This window comes from Chlorocebus sabaeus, chromosome 7, assembly GCF_047675955.1.
Source record: "Chlorocebus sabaeus isolate Y175 chromosome 7, mChlSab1.0.hap1, whole genome shotgun sequence".
In the NCBI taxonomy this organism is placed as follows: domain Eukaryota; kingdom Metazoa; phylum Chordata; class Mammalia; order Primates; family Cercopithecidae; genus Chlorocebus; species Chlorocebus sabaeus.
In genome coordinates, this window is record NC_132910.1 from 90,574,078 (window position 1) to 90,597,703 (window position 23,626).

Consider the following 23,626-nt stretch of genomic DNA (forward strand, 5'->3'; position numbering starts at 1 on the left):
ATATCTTCTCTCTGTTTATAGATTGTCTCTTCACTCTTTTTACGGTGTCTTTCAAAGAACAGAATTTTTTTTTTTTTTTTTTTTTGAGATGGAGTCTCACTCTGTTGCCCAGGCTGGAGTGCAGTGGTGCAATCTTGGCTCACTATAACCTCCACCTCCTGAATTCAAGCGATTCTCCTGCCTCAGCCTCCCAAGTAGCTGGGATTACAGGTGCCTGCCACCACACCTGGATAATTTTTGTATTTTTAGTAGAGTTGGGGTTTCTGCATGTTGGCCAGGCTGGTGTCCAACTCCTGACCTCAGGTGATCCACTTGCCTCAGCCTCCCAAAGTGCTGGGATTACAGGTGTGAGCCACTGCAGCTGGCCAGAACAGATGTTCTTAATTTTAATACAACTGAATTTATTGATAATTTTATTTATGGTGTGTGCTTTTGTGTCTTGTTTAATAACATTTTTCTTACTCTGAAGTAAAAAAAAACTGTTCCATCTATATGTTATTCTAAATGTTCTATGGCTGTATTTTTCACATTAGAAAAATGAAGTATTTAATCTACCTATAACTGATTTTTGTATAGTATGAATTGAAGATCTAATTTTGTATTTTTTATATGAATATCTAATTGTCCTGGCACCATTTATTAAATCACCGTCTCTTTCCCTATTGAACAATAGTGACCACTCTATCATCAATGAAGGCTCCATACATGCCTGGGTCTGTTTCTGGGCAATTTCATTTAATTGGCCTATTTGTCTGTTTCTGGCCAATGCTACACGTCCTTAATTCCTAAAGCTTTCTAACTTGATATTTGGTAGGTCAAGCCCCACATCTTGCTCTTCATGTACAGTTTCGGTAATTCTTGGGCCTTTGTTTTTTACCTAAATTTTAGATTCAACTCATCAAATAAAAAAAATGTTGGGATTTTAATTGGAATGCTTTGAATTTATCAGTCCACTTAAGAGAATCAATATCTTAACAATGTTGAGTTTTCCTGGCCAAGAATATGGTAAATATTTCCATTTATTTAGGTTTTCTTTAAGTCTTTCTTTCTTTTTGAGACAGAGTCTCACTCTGTCGAGTGCAGTGGCCTAATCATAGCTTGTTGCAGACTTGAACTCCTGGGCTCAAGTAATCTTCCTGGCTTAGCATTCCAAGTAGATGGGACTATCAGTGTACCCCACCATGACTGGCTAATTTTTTTTTGTTTGTTTACTTTTTGTAGAAACAGGGTCTTGCTATATTGCCCAGGCTGATTGCAAACTCCTGGGCTCAAACGATCCTCCCACCTCTGCCTCCCAAAGTGTTGGGGTTAGAGGTATGAGCCACCATCCCCTGCTCTTTAATGTCTTTCAGTGAAGTTTTATAATTTTCTTCTTAAAGGGTTCGATTGATTGAATTCTTTTTTTTTTTTTTTTTGAGACAGTCTCACTCTGTCACCCAGGCTGGAGTGCAGTGGCATGATCTTGTCTCATCTCACTGCAACCTCTGCAATGTTCAAGTGATTCTTGTGCCTCAGCCTCCTGAGTAGCTGAGATTACAGATGTGTGCCACCACGCCTGGCTAATTTTCATGTTTTTAGTAGAGACAGCGTTTCACAATGTTGGCCAGGCTGGTCTGGAACTCCTGGCCTCAAGTGATTCTCTTGTCTTGGCCTCCCAAAGTGCTGGGATTACAAATGTGAGCCACTGTGCCTGGCCAATTTGTATATATTAATTTTGTATTGAAGAACCAAGTGAAACATTTATTAATTCTAATTATTGGAGATTCTTTTTGGTGTTCTACAAAAATTATATCACCTTCAAATAAAAATAGTTTTTTTTCATTCTTTCCAACTCCTATACATTTTTTGCATTTCTCTTGTTTTATTGCAATGGGCAAGATGTTCAGCATATTATTGAACAAGAGAGGTGACAGCTGACATCCATGTCTTGTTCTTTATCTAAAGTAGAATGCTTTTGACATTTCACCATTAAATATGATGTCTGCTGTAGGTTTTTAACAAATACTGTTTTTTTTTTTCTTTTTCTTATTAACCACCCCTCTCCTCCCCAGCCTCACCCTGCTTGTTTTGAAGTTATATAACTTTATTACTTGGCTCCATACTGGGACAGGTGCTTAATATAGTATCTCATTTAATCTTCACAATAACCTTTATGAGACAGGTATTATTGCTTCTCTTAGAGAAGTTAACTTTACTAAAATAATATTGCTAGAAGGAATAGAGCAATGGAATACAACAAGAATTTAAAGCCAGGCTTGTCTGATTCTGCAGCCTCTGCTCCTCCCAGAAACATTTGCTGCCTAATCCTTGGGTTAAAATTTATCCAATACAGGGAACCTTAAAGGAGATGAATCAGAGTAGCCGGAGGATAGAGAAGGTGGGTAAAGAAAGGAAGTGAAAAGAAACAGAAATTCATATGGACAGTGAGAGCCACCTCACCCCTGGCACGTGATTTTGAATTTGCAGGAAGCAGGCATGTCACCTTGACTAGGCTGCCTTCTCCTCCAAATGCCTTCTTCCAAGACCTCCTGAGGTGTCTGTAGCTGTGGCAATCCACCCAGCTATTGGTTGATAATGCAGACACAGCATTTTCCACTACTTTCTGCTCTCATCCAATCACAATTGCCCCCTTCCCTCCCTCCCTCTTTCCCCTTCCTTCCTTCCTTCCTGTTTCTTTCTTTTCCTTTTTCTTTCTTTCCTTTTTTACCACCAAATTGGCTCCTCTGATTGCTTTTTCCTGGAAGTCATCCACCCATCACGCAAGTCCTGTGTTAACACTTGTTATTCCTATTTTGCATTCATGTTTAGCCTTGCATTTCCTTTGATGAAGAGGAATAAATAGGAGATGGAGATTCATAGGGAAGGTTCATTCTTTTATTTTGTAAATATTAAACAAGCATCCCTTATGTTTCAGACACTGTGTAAGGGACTAAGGATGTAGCAATAAACAAGACAGGCAAAGGTTGTTCCCCAGTGATGCTTATATTACAGTGTTAGAAGACAGACAAATAACAAATACACAAAATAACTGTGGATTAGGGATAACAATGAAACACTCTGATGGTAAGACAGCGGGTAAGTCGAGGAGGCCTTCTGAGACATGAGGGTTGGGGAAGGCATCTCTGATGAGGGCAGTGTGAGTCAAGGGCTGAAAGGTGTGAGAGAGAAGCTGTGCAAAGAGCTAGGGGCAAACAGGCAGAGGAATCAGCAGGTATAAAGGCCTGGAGCCAGGAAAATGCTTGGCAAGTTTGAGGAACAGAAGGTCTGGCTGGAGTACAGTGGATCGGGGAGAACTGACTGAATGATACTGGAGAGGGAGCAGGAGCCAGTCCATTGTAAATAGTTTGGATTTTATTCTAGCTGCAATGGAAAGCCATTGAAGTGTTTCAGCAGGATGATGGCAAGATGTGCTTTACTATTTTTTTTTTTTTTGAGACAGGGTCTCACTCTGTTGCCTAAGGCTGGAGTGCAGTAGCACAATCACAGCTCATTGCAGCCTTGGCTTCCTGTGCTTAAGTAATCCTCCCACCTCAGCCTCCCAAGTATCTGGGACTACAGGCAATTGCCACCAGGCCTGGCTACTTTATGTATTTTTTGTAGAGACGGGGTTTTGCTATGTTGTCCAGGCTGGTCTCGAACTCCTGGGCTCAAGTGATCCACCCACCTTGGCCTCCCAGAGTGCTGAAATTACAGGTGTAACCCACTGCATCTGGTTGCTTTACTGTTTTACATTACTTTGGTTGCTTTGTGAAAAGTGGGTTGGAGGGTAAGCAATGAAGGCAGCATGCCAATGGACTCTATTTCTTGTACATAACTTTTCTGGAGGCTGATTCAGTGACTGCCTGCCTCCCTTGCCTAACCTACCGTTGGCCAAAACTGAATCTGGTGGCCAGCCTTAGCTGCAAGAGATCCTTGGAATGTAACTATTTTAGGCACAGGAAGACAAGGGGAAAATGGCTTGTGAATGTCTTTTGAGTAGGCAATCCACAGTATCTGCCACTAGGGTCATCTGCACTGTATCTGAAATGAGACTGTGAAATAGATGTGGCAATTCTTATTTGATTAATTTATAAAGGGGGAATGGCACTATAGCCAGAATATGATATTACAGATTGTAAGCAGTATTTAAAATTGACATATTTTTCTAGATTAATGCACAATCTCTTTCATTCATTCTTTTGTACTTTTTTCCTTTAACCAGTTTGGATGGAAATCTCTCCAAGTAATACCATTTCTACTATGAAAATTAAATGAATTAACAAATGAAAAGTACCCAGTTCAGTGCTTGCTGCAGAGTAAGCCATTCAATCAGTTACAGCTATTGTTTCTCCAGAAATTCAATGAAGGCAACCGCAAGCTCATGGGGTATTTATTCACCTGGCTGTCTTCTTTTAGAGGTTACATCAGGACAGATTCATTACCTTCGAAAATTTTCCTCGGCAATCAGAGAATTGCTTAGTGAGTAGGAAATCAGAACCAGGGGCAACGTATCAGTCCATTTCCACACTGCCTTAAAGACACTACCGGAGACTGGGTAATTTATAAACGAAAGAAGTTTAATTGACTCACAGTTCTGCATGGCTGGGGAGGCCTCAGGAAACTTACAATCATGGCAAAAGGCAAAGAGGAAGCAGGCACCTTCTTTACAAGGCAGCAGGAGAGAGAGAGCAGGGGAAACTGCCACTTTTAAACCATCAGGTCTCATGAGAACTCCCTCACTATCATGAGAACAGCATGGGGGAAAACACTCCCATGACTCACTTACCTCCTATCAGATCCCTCCCACCACATGTGGGGATTACAATTCAAGATGAGATTTGGGTGGGGACACAGATCCAAACCATATCAGGGAGTTTTCAGTTATATAAATGTAATGTTTAATGATCTCTGATATATCCACTTTATAATAGGGATTAGTTGCCAGTAGGGCCAGAAAATTCAAGGAGCGTGATTGCTTGGGCAGAGTTAGGAAATGTTTGCCTCTGTGACACTTTTTCCATATGTTTATACCTAATAACCTGGGTTAAAATTTTTTTGTAATTTTTTATTGTGGAGATTTCAAAAACATATAAAAACACACATATAAGATCATGAACTCCTTGTACTCATCACCCAGCTGAAATCCTTATCCACATGTAGCCAATCTGGTTTTATTTACACCTACACTTCACTTCCCTTACCTCCCATATTAGACTGAAGAAAATTCCAAATATCCTGATTGTTTTAAAAGATATTTTATCTAATCAAGTCCTGCTGGTTTGAGGGTCTTTTTCCCCCCTCTGGTGACTTTATTTATTGATTTCTCTCTTATTAGATGTCTCTTTTCAGATCTTAAAATGGCTCCCAGAGTGTGATTTTGAGTTCCTGAGGGAAGCCTATGTTCTGACAATTGCCACTATCATTAGGCAGAGTACACTCCATTCGCTTTTATCTTTTCTTAATTACTCAGGAACATCATGATGAGCATCAGCCCTCGGGCTGCACTGTAAGGAGGAATACCAGCTTTTCTGGGTTCTGCCCAGGGCGCCTGATCCAGATGTGGGATCTTTGGGAGTGGAGCCCAATCATCTGCATCTTTTACACATTCCCAGGTGTTTCTTCTGGCCACTGAAATTGGAGAAGCAACTGGCTGCTAACATTTTCAGAGATTATTAAGATACATAGATCTCAAGCCATGGTGTTGAAAAGCCAAAAGGAGACTTTTAGAAACCCAACTGCATTTTTCTAAATCTTCTCCATCCTCTCTCTTTTGCTGGCTCTGACTTTTCACTGGGTCAGAGACTCTAAGGCTGGAACCTGATGTTCCACGGGGACTGTGTTATGGTTGTTCTTCTACAGAGTAAAGTGCATGAACTGAAATAGCTATTGACTGCTCAGAAGTCACTCAGTCTCAGGTTTCTGGCTGTGTTTCACATAGCTGTAGGTTCTGTAATCTTACCTAGATAAGTTGTGTTCCTGTACACACACACACACACACACACACACACACACACACACACACAGAGTCCAAGTGCTATAATAATTCTGATATGTAAAGAAATTTCAGAGGCCAAGCACAGTGGCTTATGCCTATAATGCCCAGCCAGTACTAATAATCTTATAACCCACGTTTTACAGATAACTGTGCTCTAGGCAGAGAGAGATTTTAAAGAGCTGTATGACACGGAAATGCTTCTGTTTGTTTTAAAAGATAAACCAGTTTTGTTCAACTTTGTTTACTGTAGGCTCCAGAAGTGCTATTAGCCCTCTTGAAATTTGGGCTTGTTTAAAAATAAAGCCCGGGTGCAGTGGCTCATCCCTACAATCCCAGCACTTTGGGAGGCCAAGGTGGGTGAATCACTTGAGGTCGGGGGTTTGAGACCAGCCTGACCAACAGAGTGAAACCCCATCTCTACTAAAAATACAAAAATTAGCCGGGCGTGGTGGCAGGCGCCTGTAATCCCAGCTACTTGGGAGGCTGAGGCAGGAGAATCGTTTAAACATGGGAGGCGGAGGTTGCAGTGAGCCGAGATTGCGCCATTACTAAATTCTAGCCTGGGCAACAAGAGCGAAACTCCGTCTCAAAATAAAATAAAATAAAATAAAATAAAATAAAATAAAATAAAATAATTTAAAAAGCCCTGGAAGTGGTGTCTTAATTTAGCTAATCAAAGTTCAACCTGACGATAGGAAAGAACATCAGCTGAGTTTTCATGTTTTTTTTTTTTTTTTTTTTTTTTTTTTTTTTTTTACAAAGTCTTGCTCTTGTTCCCCAGCTGGAGTGCAATGGCATGATCTCAGCTCACTGTAACCTCCGCCTCCCAGGTTCAAGCGATTCTCCTGCCTCAGCCTCCTGAGTAGCTGGGATTACAGGCGCCTGCCACCATGCCCGGCTACTTTTTGTATTTTTAGTAGAGACAGGGTTTCACTATGTTGGCCAGGCTGGTCTTGAACTCCTGAGCTCAGGTGATCCACCTGCCTCAGCCTCCCAATGTGCTGGGAATTTTTTTTTTTTTTTTTTTTTTTTGAGATAGAGTTTCACTCTTGTTGCCCAGGCTGGAGTGCAATGGCATGATCTCACTCACTGCAACCTCTGCCTCCCAGGTTCAAGCGATTTTCCTGCCTCAGCCTCCCAAGTTGCTGGGATTACAGGCGTGCACCACCATGCCCAGCTAATTTTTGTATTTTTAGTAGAGACAGGGTTTCACCATGTTGGCCAGCCTGGTCTCAAACTCGCGACCTCAGGTGATCCGCCCACCTTGGCCTCCTAAAGTGCTGGGATTACAGGCGTGAGCCACCAAGCTTGGCCCTCTGCTGGGATTTTTTTTTTTTTTTTTTTTGAGACGGAGTCTTGCCCTGTGACCCAGGCTGGAGTAAAATGGCACTGATCTCGGCTCACTGCAACCTCCACCTCCTGGGTTCAGATTTTAAAATGTGTTAAATCATCCTTTCCCTAGAGATGTTTGTTTTACAGCATGTCAGAAACAGTATGAGACTAAATCCTCACCACAAGAGGGAGCTGGACCATGAAGAAATTAATGGACTGTTTTGGAAATAGAAATAAAAACTGGGAAAGTGCAGGAGATTTACAGTAAGACCATCAGTATCGTCAGTGGTGACTATTATTTGCACTAAGTGATTACTTCATTCTTTCAGTTGCTCAGATCAAAAAATCCCTGATTCCTTACTTCCTATTATATTAAAGCATGTCTTTTAATGCTGACGCTTTGACATCTAGGGCCTTGCGGGCTCTGGAGGGACTGCCCCTCCCAGGGCTAGCTGATTCCCAGACACAGCAAAGGGCTGGCGCCTTTCACATGCAACCCAACCAAATCAGCTTCTGTGCCTGCAAGCACTTCCTTCTCAGGCCTCTTCCACTCCATGCCACCATCACCCCAGGGCCAGGTACCAGACAGCTAAAGACAGCCGGTATACCCCAGAATCTATTGAAGTTATTCAAGCTAGCCAATCCCAGGCCTGCTGACTGCCTCTCCATTACTTCCCGCAGACACCACAATGCAGGCTCTTGCCCACATTTCCTCTTCATTCTGTCTACCTCCTACTTGATCCTGGTGCTTCCCCATATGGCCCCTGTAACATGGTGTGCCTCCTCCTCTTGGGAACTGTGAATAACAAACTATTGTTGGGTTTCAGAAAACAATACCCAAAAATGAAGGCCTCAGGGGCAGCTTCAGGAGCAAAGGTTTTTCTCTGACTTTCTCCTGCCCTTCTGTCTCTGAGTCCCATCCTTCCCAGAGGCTGCCTATAGACCCCAAGGCAGATCCTGGCAACCACACCATTTTTCCCCAAAGCCATAAAACCTAAAAATATCACTCAAACTTTCCCTCTGCCTTTCTGTGTAAAAACTGACCATAAAGAAATTATCTCACGCTTGTAATCCCAGCACTTTGGGAGGCCAAGGTGGGCAGATCTTTTGAGGTCAGGAGTTTGAGACCAGCCTGGCCAACACGGTGAAATCCTGTCTCTACTACAAATACAAAAATTAGGCACGAGAATTGTTTGAACCCGGGAGGCAGAGGTCGCAGGGAGGCAGAGGTTACAGTGAGCCGATATTGTACCACTGTACACCAGCCTGAGCAACAAAGCAAGACTCTGTCTCAAAAAGAAAAAGAAATTATCTGACCTACCTTGTTTGACTATAGTCAGAAGACCCCCATTCCAGAAAGGGCCCTAAAGTTGCCTTGCAAAATTATAGTCAGGGAAATCTGGCATAACTGACTATCTTGCTTCTACCAGGCTAACTTGCTTTTGCTCATTCTTGTGTGGAGGCCATAACAGTCCTTTCCTCGAACTGGTCCCCTCCTTGTTCAAAAATGGAAATCGAATTTGTAAAGACTAACAAGAGGACGCGAGGTTAGAATTATGGTAGAGGCTTGAACTTTGCTAAACAATAGGCTGAGTTAAACAATGACCTGCCATTGCCGAGCTTGTTTTTCTGTAAGTTGCTTACTGCCCCAGCGTCACAAGATTTATAACTCCCCTAACTACTCCTGTAGATAACATTACTACTGTGAAACCTGAAGAACCAGTCTTTGAGATATTTTTCAGATTTAGCATTTCAGCAGACCAAGAGATGCCACCTGGTCCCAAGACCCCCCAGTCCCAGGAACTGATTCGGCTGCGTGAAGACAATTTAGACACCCCTGTGATTTTATCCAAAGCCAATCAATCCTTTCAGTTCCCCAGCCCCCTTCCCACCAAAGTACCCTTAAAAACCCCAGCCTCTAAATTCTCAGGGAGGCAGATTTGAGAAATTTCTCCTGTCCTCCTGCTTGACTGGCCTTGTGATCATTAAAATTCTTCCTTTGCTGCAATATCTGCTGTTCTCAGTGCATTGTTTTTTTTTTCAGGGCAGTGGGCAAGAAGAACCCATTGGGTTGTGACAACCCTGCCCCATACCCAGAAGAAACGAATGCATGCTCAGAGAGGCCAAGAAGAATCTAGACGGAGAGGTTTGGCTAGGTTTCCCCACTCAGCCTGTTAGCATTAGATCGTGCCCTTTTTGTCCAATCATATTTCATACTTCATTGAACCTAAGCATAAAAATGGCCAATTTCCCCTATATCTTTGGATCATCATTCTAAAGGCTCTTGTGTATTCACATTAAATAAATGTATGTGCTTTTTCTCCAATTAATCTGCCTTTTGATTTTGAGTTGATTTTTCAGCAAATTTCCGAGAGTGGGATTTGTCTCCTGATCTGTGGGCCTCACCATTCCTGAATAATCAGTGAAATGCCTAATGCCACATCGCAGCACATTCTACTGTTTCTTCCTATGATGCACCCCAATTCAACCACTTCTCCTCACCATGGCCCCTCTGTCCTGCCCATCATCTTCTTGAACCCCCTGCTTCCACCTGGGTCCCTACTCCCACTCCAGCCTATTCTCAGTACAGCAGCCTGAGTGATCCTTTTACATGTGGGAGGAAGATCTTGTCATTCTTCTGCTGAGATCCCTCCAATGAAAGGGCTAACAGCAATTATGATTTCAAAAGCATTTTCAGAACCTGCAGTAAACTAAGTTTAAGAAAGCTGGTGGTTTTTGTTTGTTTGTTTTTTTGAGACGGAGTCTCACTCTGTCGTCCAGGCTGGAGTGCCGTGGCGCCATCTCAGCTCACTGCAACCTCCGCCTCCCAGGTGCAAGTGATTCTCCTGCCTCAGCCTCCTGAGTAGATGGGATTACAGGCACGCGCCACCAGACCCGGCTAGTTTTTGTATTTTCAGTAGAGACGGGGTTTTGCCATGTTGGCCAGGCTGGTCTCAAACTCCTGACCTCAGGTGATCTGCCGGCCTTGGCCTCCCAAAGTGCTGGGATTACAGGTGTGAGCCACCGTGCCTGGCCAGTGTTCTTAAAAACAAACAAAAGTGTTTTTACTTCACTGGTTGGCTTCCCCTCGCACTCTGTGTTTAAAACAAAGTCCTTAAAATGGTTTTCGGGGCCCCTGTAGAATTTGATTCTCTTCTCTCCCCACTGGCCGGTCCCCTGGCCTCTTGAGCTTCCTTGAGCATTCCCACCTCAGCTCGTGGCTCTCTGTGGCCCCCTCAGCCTGAAATGTTTCCCCTGGAATCTCCATAATTTGTTCTCTCCCTCAGGAAATGAGATCTTCCCTGACCTTCACCCACAAAAAAATAGCACCTCTCTTGGCTCTGCACACCTCCTCACCCTCTTTATTGCCCTCTCTTTGTCCCATACCACTTAACCGGGCACATACAGTCACTTACTTGCTTCTTGTCAGTTTCCCTCACTAAAATGCAAGCTCCACAAAGGCAGGGATTTTGTTTTTATTCACTGCTGATTTGCTAATGGCCCAGAAGAGGGACTGCTATGTGGTAAAGCTTAAGAAATTCGTGCTGGACTTGGATGAAGCTGGAGGCCATTATTTTAAGTGAAGTAACTCAGGAGTGAAAAACCAAAACCCGTTATGTTTTCACTTATAAGTGGGAGCTAAGCTATGAGTACACAGAGGCATTCAGAGTGACATAATGGACTTCAGAGACTCAGATGGGGGCGGGTGGGAGGGAGCTAGGGATAAAAATCTACATATTAGGTACAGTGTATGTTACTCAGGTGATAGCTGCACTAACATTTCAGAATTCACCACTGTATAATTCATCCATGTAACAAAAAACCACTTGTACCCCAAGAGCTATTGAAATATATATATATATTTTCAAAAGTACTCCAAAAAAAAAACCCCCAAAAAAATAAATAAAGGTACTCTAGCTCAGTCATTCCCACATCACATGCCTAGAAAGTGCTTTGTGCACATTCAGGAAGATATGCCTAGTGATCCCCGCAGAGCCTGTCATCTAAGGGAGCCGCCAGCTAGATGCTTCACTCATTAAACAATCGAGAACACACAATAATGGTCTGGCAGTGTCCATCTGCATGTGACAGAACAGCAGGGACGGGGCAGGTCCCGAAGAGTCAGGCCAGGCTTGCTGGGGGACTGCTTGGAAGGAGGCAGGTTGTGGCTACGCCTGGAAAGGTGGCATCCCAGAGCAGGCGGGACAAAGTTAGTGAGCTCACTCCATGGGTCAAAATTCAATCTTTCTCCCCCTAGTTATCATTATAGTTTAATTTTACAAATAGAAAAAAACTGAGGCACAAAGAAGTTATGTCATACAGCTAGAAATGGCAAGGCTGGGATTTCAACCTAAGACAGTTACCAAAATTCTCCTAATCATTACAATCTACTGACTCCCATTCATGCATTCACTCTACAAGTATTTATTGAGTGCTTACTGTGTATCAAATGTTAAGGATACGTTAGTGAATAAAATGAACTAAAATCCCTGTCTATGCTAGAGGGAGGAGAAAGACAATAAACAATCAACATAATATAACTAAATTCTTCAGTATGCTAGAAGGTAATGAGAAGCATGGTGAAAAATGAAGGAGGGTAAAGTGGCCTTGGAATGCTGGGGGAGGAGAATGCTGCAGTTTAAGTGGGGTGGTCAATGAAATCCTCGTGCAGCAAAGACTTGAAGGGCACAAGGGCAGAGCCTGTGGCTCTTTGGGAGAAAGACATGCCTGAGAGTGGGGCAAGCCTGGCTCTCCTGGACTGCAAGGGGGTGGGTGTGGTTGGAGCACAGGAAGGGAGAGAGGACATGCAAACAGTCTTCTGAACCCCACAGCAAATCCATATTTGCCAGAGAGCAATCAAAAGCCCAACATCACACAGACAGTGGCAAAGCCGGGTGAAACCAGTCTGACTCCAGATCCCAAGTCCTTTCCACCACACAACCCTCCCTCTGCCACAGCAGAGAGGCAGGAAGAGAGCAGCAGAGGTGGGAAGAGGGAAACCCCATAACGGAAGATGCTTCACGTGTTGGAGGCAAAGGATGAGAAATAAGATGGGATGGAGAAGCTATGCTGGAAACCCAGGCAGAGGAGGTGGAAGTTGGGGATCAGGATAGAAATGGGCTGAGTATAAAATTATAAGAAGCTGGTCTTGCGGGGAGCGGTGGCTCACGCCTGTAATCCTAACATTTTGGGAGACTGAGGCGGGCGGATTGCTTGAGCTCAGTTTGAGACCAGCCTGGGCAACACGGTGAAACCCCATCTCCACTAAAATACAAAAAATCAGCCGGGCGTGGTGGCATGCTTCTCTAGTCCCAGTTACTCGGGAGCCTGAGGCAGGAGAGTTGCTTGAACTTGGGAGCCGGAGGTTGCAGTGAGCTGAGATCGCACCACTGCACTCCAGTCTAGGCGAAAGAGTGAGAATCCGTCTCAGAAAAAAAGAAAAAAAAGAAGCTGGTCTGTGTGTTGCATGGATTGGATCAAAGAGGGACCCAGTCAGAAAGATCAGCTGATTGGTAGGCTAAGTGGATGATGATCAAGGGCAAGGAAGACACAGGATATTAAAGGTTGGCCTTAACCCATGGAGAGCAAGAAGAGAGAAGGGTAGGAGAGAGAGCTCCCATAAGTATGGTTAGGAGAGCAGCCAGGAGTCCAGCTGCCCGGCTTCAGACTCTGCCTCTTATGGCTTCCTAGTTTTGCGACCATGTACCTTAACATCTCTATGCCTCAGTTTTTCTTCCTGTAAAATGGTGTGGTAACGGTACCTATATCATATGGTTGTTGAAAAGATTAAATGAATAATCTAAAACACTTAAAACTGCCTGATAAACTCTAGATAAATATATCTTTGTATACACTCCTCCACAGCCCCCGCTGATAAATTGATTTGAATTATTTTTAAAAATCCATTTATTTAATTTATTTGAAGAGACTAACCTCTCTTCTTCTCTGAGGAAAATAAGAAAACGAAACTCATGATGCAGATGAGGCAGACACTGTGAGTGGTTACCCCAACTATCATTTCCCTTTCCTACTTGCTGGGAGAGCCCCAAACTGGTTCAGACTACACAGCCATATGCTTCACTCAGATAATCATAGTGCCCCTGTAGCCATTGCCAGTGATTGGCTTAGGTTTTCTCAGTGAGAGAGGCCATAGAAGAGATTTTCCTTTTCATCTATTGGATGTTGCCAAATTGGCTGTGATGGCTGGAACCCGGGCAGCCATGTCGTGGCTGTGAGGTGAGCTAGCCCCTGAAGGCAAAGCAGACAAGCTGAGAATGGCGGAGTGGAAAGATGGGAAGAACTTGGTGGAGCTGCTGAATTAACTGTAGGGATACCCAGCACTTCTTGTTAGGCGAATTAGTAAACCTTCTTTATTACATAGGCCATACTGAGTTGGGCTTTGATGTTTCTTGAAGCTGGAAGCATTCTGATACTTACAGAAGTAAAAATTTGGTAGCAATCTAGATGGATCCATTAATCGTTTTCTATGTACATTATAAGAAGTGAAGCTCTAAATTCAAAACCCTGGCTTTTGGTTTTTGTAAATAAATAAAACTTTAGGAAAAACACATTTACCGAGCATACCACTATGTTGTGAGGGAATTACCGTGATCTATCTATATCTGTCTATCTATCTATCTCTATATCTATCATCTATCTCTGTCTCTATTTATATCTATCTCTATCTATCTCTATCTGTTTATATCTATCTATCTATATCTATCATCTAACTCTATATCTATCATCTATCTATATCTACCTATCTCTATCTCTATCTATAATCATCTATCTATATCTATCTATATCATCTATCTATATCTATCTATCATCTATCTATATCTATCTATCTATCTGCAAGGTAACAGTCATTTTCTGAACTACTTTTGGAGCAGAACCCCCTTTTCTATTTTTTCTTTTTTTTCTGCTTCAAGAAGAGGAACAGAATTTCCTCTTCCTCTTATTTTTCAACTACAGCCTTTTTATTGAACAACCCCAAATCAGTGAGATGCTGAGTTGAAACTAAATGAAACTATAGCATAGTCTTTCGATAGCTGTTACCTAGTTCTAGAGATGACTGCTGAAATAATTTCACATTTAATATAAACTAGCAGTCTGAATGATTCCGAACATTTAAAAAACCCAAAGGCAGATATTAGTAACCATCCCATCTATACTAATGGGGTGGTTACTATACTAATTAGTAACCATCCCATTAGTATAGATGGGATGGTTGTATAGTAACCATCCCATTAGTATAGATGGGATGGTTACTAATTTGGTCTAACATAATTTTGTCTTGATTTTCACATTACCTCATTCTACAACCCTTGGGCCCAAATCAATCATCTTAACCCATGAAAGTTGCGTATCTTTCACTTTTAAGGTTAGCTTCCTAAGCTTACCTCAGTTTGTATTAAATTTTTAATCCTATATTCCTCGTTCCCACAAGGAGGAAGAATATTAATATTGCGATTTGACCCATGTGTGTTAGAGGGTGAAGCCCTGCCTGAAAGATCTAGCATGAGAATGTGTCTGTGCAGGTGGAAAAGCTGATCCAACATCAGTTTGGACTCAGTCATCTCACTCGTTTCTGTTTCCTTCCTTCTGTGGAAGGAAGTCTGATAAAATCAAGGATTGGGCAACTGAGGGAGGTAAAATAAAGCAGGAGATCTCATGGCCTAATTCAGTTTGAGGCCTAACTGTGCCTCGTGTAGCCCTGCCAAACTTCCTAGAATTAACTTCTTTGGGGTCCTGGGCAGAAGGCCCAGCTAATAATGAGGTACTGTGTTGACTCCCTTTGTCACTGGCTTTTGTGCTTTAGAAATGTTGATTGGCTGGGCGCGGTGACTCATGCCTGTAACTCTAGCACTTTGGGAGGCTGAGGCAGGCGGATCACTTGAGGTCAGGAGTTCGAGACCAGACTGGCCAACATGGTGAAACCCTGTCTTTACTAAAAATACAAAAATGAGCTGGGTGTGGTGGTATGCGCCTGTAATCCCAGCTACTTGGGAGGCTGAGGCAGGATAATCCCTTGAATCCCAGAGGTGGAGGTTGCAGTGAGCCAAGATTGCACCACTGCACTCCAGCCTGGGTGACAGAGTGAGACTTCATCTCAGATTACAAAAAAAAAAAAAAAAAAAAAGAAAGAAAAAAAAAGGAAATGTCGACGGTGATTAGGGCCGGAATAAGGGATTGCCAGGGTTCTCAGCTCAGACTCATCCTCAGACTGCCAAAATCTACCACAACATCTAACAAAATTTTTATATTTTCTTTAAATCGTGAATTGAAGTTTCCTGTCTTTCAGCTATTTGCTCTGATCATCTCATTTGCATTCCAGACCCTTACCATGTATGTATTCAATACGACACTTTCTGTTATGTGGCTAATCCTTCTGGATTTATGGGTGTATGTGGAATCATATCAAATACACAGCAAGCTCCAAACTTTTCCGACTCATCCTCAGCTCTTACTAGAATGCTCTGAAAATGATAAATGGCTAATAATATTTTAAAACAACTTAAAATGTAAAGTTCACTTAGTAATTTAAATATACAGGTAGACACATTATAAGAAAACCATTATTGCTTTTCTAACCTAGATGATCAAAGGAAGACAGCGACAGATGATTGTATATTTTGTTTAATACTTGCATTGTTTCTATAGCGCAATTATAGCAATCTTTAAATTTACTTTCATTACAAATATTTGTCAAGTTTTGTTTCAGAAACATTTTTCCTACTCTCTTGCATCATGCACCCAGACACACTACAAAAAACTCATTCATAACACAGTAAGGGCAAACATTACTCATGTAAACATCTTTCATTAATTTCCCATAATTAAAAAAAATCATAGAATTATAGATATTGAATAAGGCTCATAGATTTAGTTCAAATTCCACAAGAGACCAAAGATGCTCGTTAACTGTGATGGGGTTAACTTTTGGTTGCAATAAATGCCGAAAGCATACCCCCGGCTTCTACTTCTTAAACATACCTCACAACCTAATAAATGTATTTCAGGATAAAGAGAGAACATAGAAAACCCAGGAGGAAACTTTTGAAGAAGGGAGCTCAGAATTATGGACATAATTTTCCTATGTGATAAGCAGGTGTTACGTAGTCCCTATAGCTTACCAATACATGAATCAAGGTTAATTATCGTAACCCAAAATGTAACCAAGTAGATATGTTGATACATTGGCATGTGTGTTCATATTGCTACTATACACAGTGAAAATTTATCCTAATGTGTATCATTTCATTATATCCAGGACCAAAGTGGGGAAAAAAATACCCACTCAAGTTGAATATCATCATAAAGGAGTTTTTGTTTGTTTGTTTGTTTTTTCAATAACATAAGAGTCAGGAGAGTTGGGAGGTATGTCCTAGGGATGTGATTGGTCTTGATATTTAACAACTTTGAACAACTGTGTGTAAAGTCACAGACAGAGGAAGCAAGGATTTTTGTTATCGGAGGACGTCTCTCTCTCTGGTTGGAAGTTTGGTGCTTGGGTGCATAGTCTTCCAGAGCTGAGACAGGAAATGTACTGTGCTGAGAAATGGGCCCCTTGCCAGATGCTCCCTTCTCCTTCCTCTCTGCGAGGCGGAAGTCAGAAGGTAGAGATTGCTGGCAAAACTGTGAAGTCCCACCCTGGGGTCTGAACCCCAACTCCACTGAGGGCAGCCTCCCTGACGTGTGTGACTAGGCAGTAAGGGTGGCGGTTGATGGCGGCCGGGAAACCCAGTTTCGAGGTTCACATGGCCAAGTCTGGCTTCTGATTCTGCTGCCCTGCAAAGAAATTGTGCTCCAGATAACTGCACCGGTGTCTCTAATGCCTCTGATTCACTCTCAGGCCCCTCAAAGGCCTGCAGTGATATCACTAAAAGGTGAACACACCTCCATTAGCACCTAACTTCCACCAGGAAGCGGCTGAGGCACTGGGGAAGCCTACGAGCTCTCTCCACGTCAGGTGCAACAACGCCAAGGAAGTTGCTGAGAGTCAGAGTTATTGTAGGCTTTTGATTTTTAAAAATCAAAAATTGATCTGCATTACATCTCAATAGACTCAGATAATTCTCACCAAAATTTTTGTAATGTGTTTAAGTAGCACTGGAATAATTCAACTTCATTTAAATATATTCATTCTATCATGAAAATATTTCATACAAACATCTATTTACATACAAACACATTAAAATTTGTGAAAAGGGTTCCCACCCCTGTGGTTGTATGGCTTGAAATAGTTTCATTGCTTTGAATATGTATGCACACATTTGGCAAAAGAAAACTATTACAATTTAGTATTTTTGAAATTAAAAAAAGTGACACCGAGGTTCCAAATTCCTGAAGGGAAAGATAAAAGAAAAATAGTAATAATCTATCAAGGTACCCCAAGTAGATGTAGATTTGATATACTTTGTGAACCTTTGATCTGTGGCAAATAAACATTACAACTGTCAGTCTTGCAACATAGTTTTGCTTGTTTTTCTAAAACAAAAGATATCTGGATTCTAAGTCACTACTCTTAAGACAGAAGCTTGAGGCAACTGTTTTAAAACAAAACAAAAGGGAAAAAACGATACCTCTACCTTCTCGGAAGATTTTAAATGCATGTTGCAGTGAGTGATTTAAATTTTTATATATTAAACGAAATTTACTAAAAGTGCCACATACGGTCTCCCGGAGAAGACAACCCTTTAATTCACTGTTCACAATTAATGCAATTTTAATAGTTCTATTTAAATGTTAAAAATGGTTACATTTGGCCTCATTGGCTTTTCCGGGTGGGTTGTTGGTGATAAGGAAATAGTTTTTCAAGTGTGAAGAACCCCCATAGGGCAAATAGGTTTAACTACAGTCCTAGACAGGTTCAAAGAGCTCTTGGAAAACTAATTTCCTTCTTAGTGTCTCGGGTAGATCAAGGATGAAGCAAGTTAAAATAAGAATAGGTACTACAAGACTCAAGAACTCCTCACTGCTTTCTTTTTGATCTCATCATTCCTTTGTGTCGGAAATTCAATCTTTCCAGTTGTTTTTGTTAGTCCATTCAAATGTCCATTTGGGGACATGCTCCTACAGGTTAGTTCCTATTCCTAACTCTAACACAAGATAATATTTCATCACAGAAAAGATGCTAAGGGAAGATCTGGTCATGCAGGAGTTGGACTGAGACAGCTCTGAGTGAATCTGCTTGAGATTACAGTGTCACACACACACATAGGCTCCCGCTGCTTTTTAGGAGAGCATAAAGTCATTTCTTTATTCCCCACCACATGGAATCTTCCACGTCTGCTGTGATTCTGATGCCGATGAAATGACCAGATGCGGCGGCTTCCTAGCATATTTCCTTCCCCAGCAGATGTAAAGTAGAAAAATACATTCTGAGTATTCTTTTCCACTTGCACTTAGGTTCAAACAAGAAACAAACCCTTCCGTCCTCAGCTGTTAATTCCTTATAGAACCTCCACTCCCTTGACTTCTTTCCCTACCTACAGAACTCAGTGAATCTCAAGCCCCACTCTGATTCCAACCTGCGACAGAGCCTTATATTTGGGAGTATGTGTGTGTATGAGGGGAGGGGTGGGAGAGACAGAGCCAGAGACATAAGCGAACAGAGAGGGACACACAGAGGGAAAGCCAGACGGGGAAGGACTCGAGGACACGCACAGAGCCAGAGAGACTCAAGAGAGGACAGTGCAGAGGACTCGGAACAGGGAACAGGAGAGGGCAGCTGGGGCTGCTGTTACACAGGACATCCAGGTGTTCTCACATATGCAGAGAGAAGAGGAAAGAGCAGGAGAAAGAAGAGCTGGAAGACACAGAGAGTATGAAGAGAGTTGGGAGGAAGACACAGTGAGGCTCAGCAAGGGCGCATTGCTTCCTCTGATTTGCGTGGAGGTCACAGACACACTGCTGAGTTTTAAGCTCAGAATGTTACCATTCAGTATCTCATCTGAAGAAATGATTAGCGGACTAATCACTACATTCAACTCTTCAATTCCTTTTCTCCAATTTTGAAAAAAAATACCATTTGAATGGGATAGAGTAGCTCCTTAGGATGTAAATTGTACCCCACTGCAGCCAGGACCAGAATGCGATCACTCTCAGGAATGAAATCATTCAGAGCATGGCTGCATCGGGGGCATGACCAGCACTATCCTCTCCCTGACCTCATTCCCTGACCCGGCTGCACAACTCACCTGAGTGAGCTTAATGCAAACCATCTTTCTCCTGAAGACAGTCACTCCCTTTGGGACACATTTAAATTAAAGCACCTATCAGAATGCAAGTCCAGAGGCCCTGGCCCATCTGTCACAGTGTATAAAACGGTCTCTTTCTACAGAATAAAAGTGACCCTATCCTGGTGCCTTTAAATCTAAAAACTCTATTCAATTCCTTTGGTGGGCAATCTTTCTGGAAGCACCGACAACTTCCTCTCATGGGTGAACCATCGGCTTAAGCTTTCAAGCAGGGATCCAACTGGATCTCCCTGAAACCACTGCCCCCTAGCTGCAAAGTATGCAACTGGGTGCTCTAGGAAGCTTGGCCTTGCAAAGAAGGGAAGGGCAACTCTGTCAATGTGCCCAGGGGCCACCTGAACTGAAAGTCATGAGCAGCCTGGGATCAAGCACTTTTGTTGTAGTCTTCATAAAGCTATGTGCAACTGACAAGAAAGAGCAAACCTCCTTCTGCCTATGTCTTCACTCTTCTCCCACTGCAAGCCTTCCCTCATCAGCTGGAGCTCACTCTCCGCTATAGCTTGGAAGGCCTTAGCTTTCCAGACCAAACTGACTCAGGTGACAGGAACCACAGCTGACAGCTGCAGATCAGCACAACAGCTGCTCTCCAGTTCTTCCAGCCACCACATTGAGGTGTCTAAAAGAGACATAGCTATGGCATGTGGTAAGGGTGCTTATAAAAAACAAAACTCTCAGAATTCATTCAGAGCAATCCCAGTGAAGTTACAGATCTAATTAGCTAAACTAAAAAACAGGGGTTTTCTCCTTATTTCTGCTGTTGTGATTACACATGGCTGGCAAAATGGCTGAAATGCTATTGATAGTGTTGCTTTTAAACTATACAGGTGTTCAGTCTTAGTTTACAATGTTTTGAAGCAGGTAAGTGCTTTGAAATTACAATGATGAAGAGTTTTAGCATCAAGGTTTGATTTGTACCTAGTAATCAGTATGTCTGCCTTAGTAGTACTGACTAAAAAAATTGCTTTTTGAATTCTGTTAGAATTCAAATTTGCTATTTGACTTTTGAATTCAATGCACTGTGTCACAAGCCTGACTGCACTATGTTATGTACATTTAATGTGTACTCAAGGAGAAAAAAATTACTAGCACTATTGAAAATATTGCAAAATTGCCACAGTTACTGCTTAGAAATACTAATTTTCTTCTCTTCTTTCTTAAAGTATATATTACAACTCTTCCATAACTTAATGCAAACAAAGTAAATTCATTTCTTCTCACATCTTAAAGCAAAGATATCTTTGTTTACATGCGAGAATAATATTCTATAATAATACCCTGGCCCTAGGAGCCAGTACTTTATATTAGGACATAATAATAAAATGATGATATAGAAAGAACCAGAGAGACCTACACACTGCTATTGATGCAAAAATCCATTTGGAAGTTTTCTCTTATAAAGGATATCTAAGAAAGAGAATAGGACTGAGGGGTGAAATGACTTTAGAAGTGGGCTTCTATTCACTAGGAAAAAAACAAAGCCATTCTATTGCAAGATACAGATCAAAGGTTAAAAGGCAAATTATACTACATTTAGAGAATAAAGATGTAGTAATTGTCAACCCTCAATATGGCACATATGCAAGTGTGGTAACACAATTTGCACTGGCCATAGGAAAAAAAGCACTATGGAAAAACCACTGACTAAAAATGACTGAAAAACCCCATTTCCCTGTTTCAGTCTAATCATTTGGCATCTCTGAATGTGGTACAGATTTAGACTTGAACCACCAAAGAACATCACGCTGTCTTATGTCAAATGCTTGACAATACCTCTCAGTAGGACGTTGTTGCAAGGCTAGCTAATTTTAAATCTGGTATGAGTAATACAGTCAAACCTAGTTAGTATGCGAGAAAGTCGTTGCTAACACATGGTGAGAGGATGTGACGTCACAGCATGAGCAGTCCCTGGTTGTCCCATTGTCGGATAAACGTAGTGCATAGATCCAAGTTTCTATTCCAGGTCTCTGAACCCCAAAGCCAGGCCTTTCACTTTTGCTGGGTGGCCTGGAAGGCCTTCAGCTCCACCTGGTACCACTCAGGGGCTTCAGGCCCACTCTTCCCGGGGGGGCTGTGGTCATAGCCATAGGCAACGGTGAGCTCTTCATCGGCCTCCACTGGTCTCAGGGTGCGGATGCATTTGATGGGCCCAAAACGGGGGTGGACAAACCTAAACATCAAGATGCACAGAGTCATTCCCAGGCCAGACTAGGAGGTTGGAAGCAAAGGCTAGGGAGGGGCTGATAGAGGAATCACCCCCAGGCACTCTTCCCTGTGCACGCCGGGTAGGCACCCAAAGTGTGGTCACCCAGCATCGGTTTCACCCGAGAGCTTATTAGACATGAAGCATCTTGGCCCCATCCCAGACTTGCTGGATTGGACTCTGTATTTTAGCGACACCCCGAGGTGATCCACTGATATATTAAAGTCTGAAAAGCACTGCTCTGTTTTTTAAAGCATATTTGGCACCTTGCATTTATAAACCAACAATCATGATCAACAACAAAAATCTGTCGCTAATGAGAAATCAGATCCAGTGCAGCCCGCCAGCATTTGAGCTTGTCTGGCCAGCAGCATCAGATTACCTGGCTGTATCTCAGGGAGAAGGCTTCACCAGAGTGCTTTTGGAGTTGTAAGAAAGAGCCCTGTGGATTTTTAAAGACAAAAACTCTGTTTTCCACCCTATACATAGAGAGGAAATATTATTTTCTAGCACGAAAGTAGATGAAGATTTCTTCCCAAGAGGGAAGTCTACACCTCCCTGCCAACCTGCTTATTTAGTATTTCCCTGTGGAGCATCCTATGAAGGGAGCAGTATCTCCTTCCTACAACAAGTCCTCTTGGGACCAGAAACGAGGTTAACACTATGGCTATGTTCATTTGCCAAAGGCTCCCAACCCTGTTCATCTGCACAGCTCTCTGCAGAACAGGCAGATAAATAAGCAATAAATAGACTGAGCTCACCTAACAGCTGCTGACATGGATATATGTAAGGCATGACCAGGAAGAAATCAGCTTTATTTTTATATGCGTCTGGTCAAATCAATCTCATTCATTTATAGTCTTTTTTTTTTTTTTTTGAGACAGAGTCTTGCTCTGTTGCCCAGGCTGGAGTACAGTGGCATGATCTCGGCTCACTGCAACCTCCACCTTCCAGGTTCCAGCAATTGTCATGTCTCAGCCTCCCGAGCAGCTGGGATTACAGGTGTGCCATGCCCAGCTGATTTTTTGTATTTTTAGTACAGATAGGGTTTTGCTATGTTGGCCAGGCTGGTCTCAAACTCCTAACCTCAAGCAATTGGCCCACCTTGGTCTCCTAAAATGCTGGGATTACAGGTGTGAGCACTGCGCTCAGTTTATAGTCATATTTTGAACAAAGGGTTGGTGAGACAGCAAAGGAGAAGGTTCCAGGTCCTAAGTTAGATTGGTGCTTGGCAGCCGGACGTGGTGGCTCACGTCTGTAATCCCAGCACTTTGGGATGCCGAGGTGGGTGGGTCACTTGAGGTCACGAGTTTGAGACCAGCCTGGTCAACACGGTGAAACCCTGTCTCTACTAAAAATACAAAAATTAGCTGAGTGTGGTGGCGCACACCTGTAACCCCAGCTACTCGGGAGGCTGAGGCACAAGAATCGCTTGGACCCAAGAGGTGGAGATTGCAGTGAGTTGAGATTGCTCTACTGCACTCCAGCCTGGGTGACAGAGTGAGACTTTGTCTCAAAAAAAAAAGATTGGTGCTTGGGGCATGATAGTAAGTAGTTGGCTGGTTCCTTCTATCGATGGTGGAGGAATGGGCATGTCTGTAGCTTCGGGACTTCTTTTATGTAGAGTTAAAAAGGAACAACCTTTACCTCACACCAAAGGGGCCTCTATGTCTACCCTACTTGGGTATCATATCATGTTTCGTGGAAAGGACACTTGGTGTCAGAAGACTTTGGTGTGAGTCCTGATTCAACACATTTTTACTGCGTCCTCTTGGAAAGTCCACCTCATATCTCTGAATCTCACTTTCCTCATCTGTAAAATCATGATAATACTAGTAATAGTTATCCCATAGGGTC

General features: G+C 42.6%; 1 protein-coding gene across 1 annotated transcript in view; it reads right to left on the bottom strand.

The window, feature by feature from the left end:
* Window positions 1–15,930: 15,930 nt before the first annotated feature.
* The window catches only part of SETD7 (SET domain containing 7, histone lysine methyltransferase), a 51,960-nt gene continuing 44,264 nt past the window's right edge, over window positions 15,931–23,626 (bottom strand). The window contains exon 8 of the mRNA XM_007999835.3: window positions 15,931–21,736. Coding sequence (XP_007998026.1) covers window positions 21,556–21,736 — 181 coding nt within the window. The 3' untranslated portion in view covers window positions 15,931–21,555. The remainder of the gene's footprint in view (window positions 21,737–23,626) is intronic.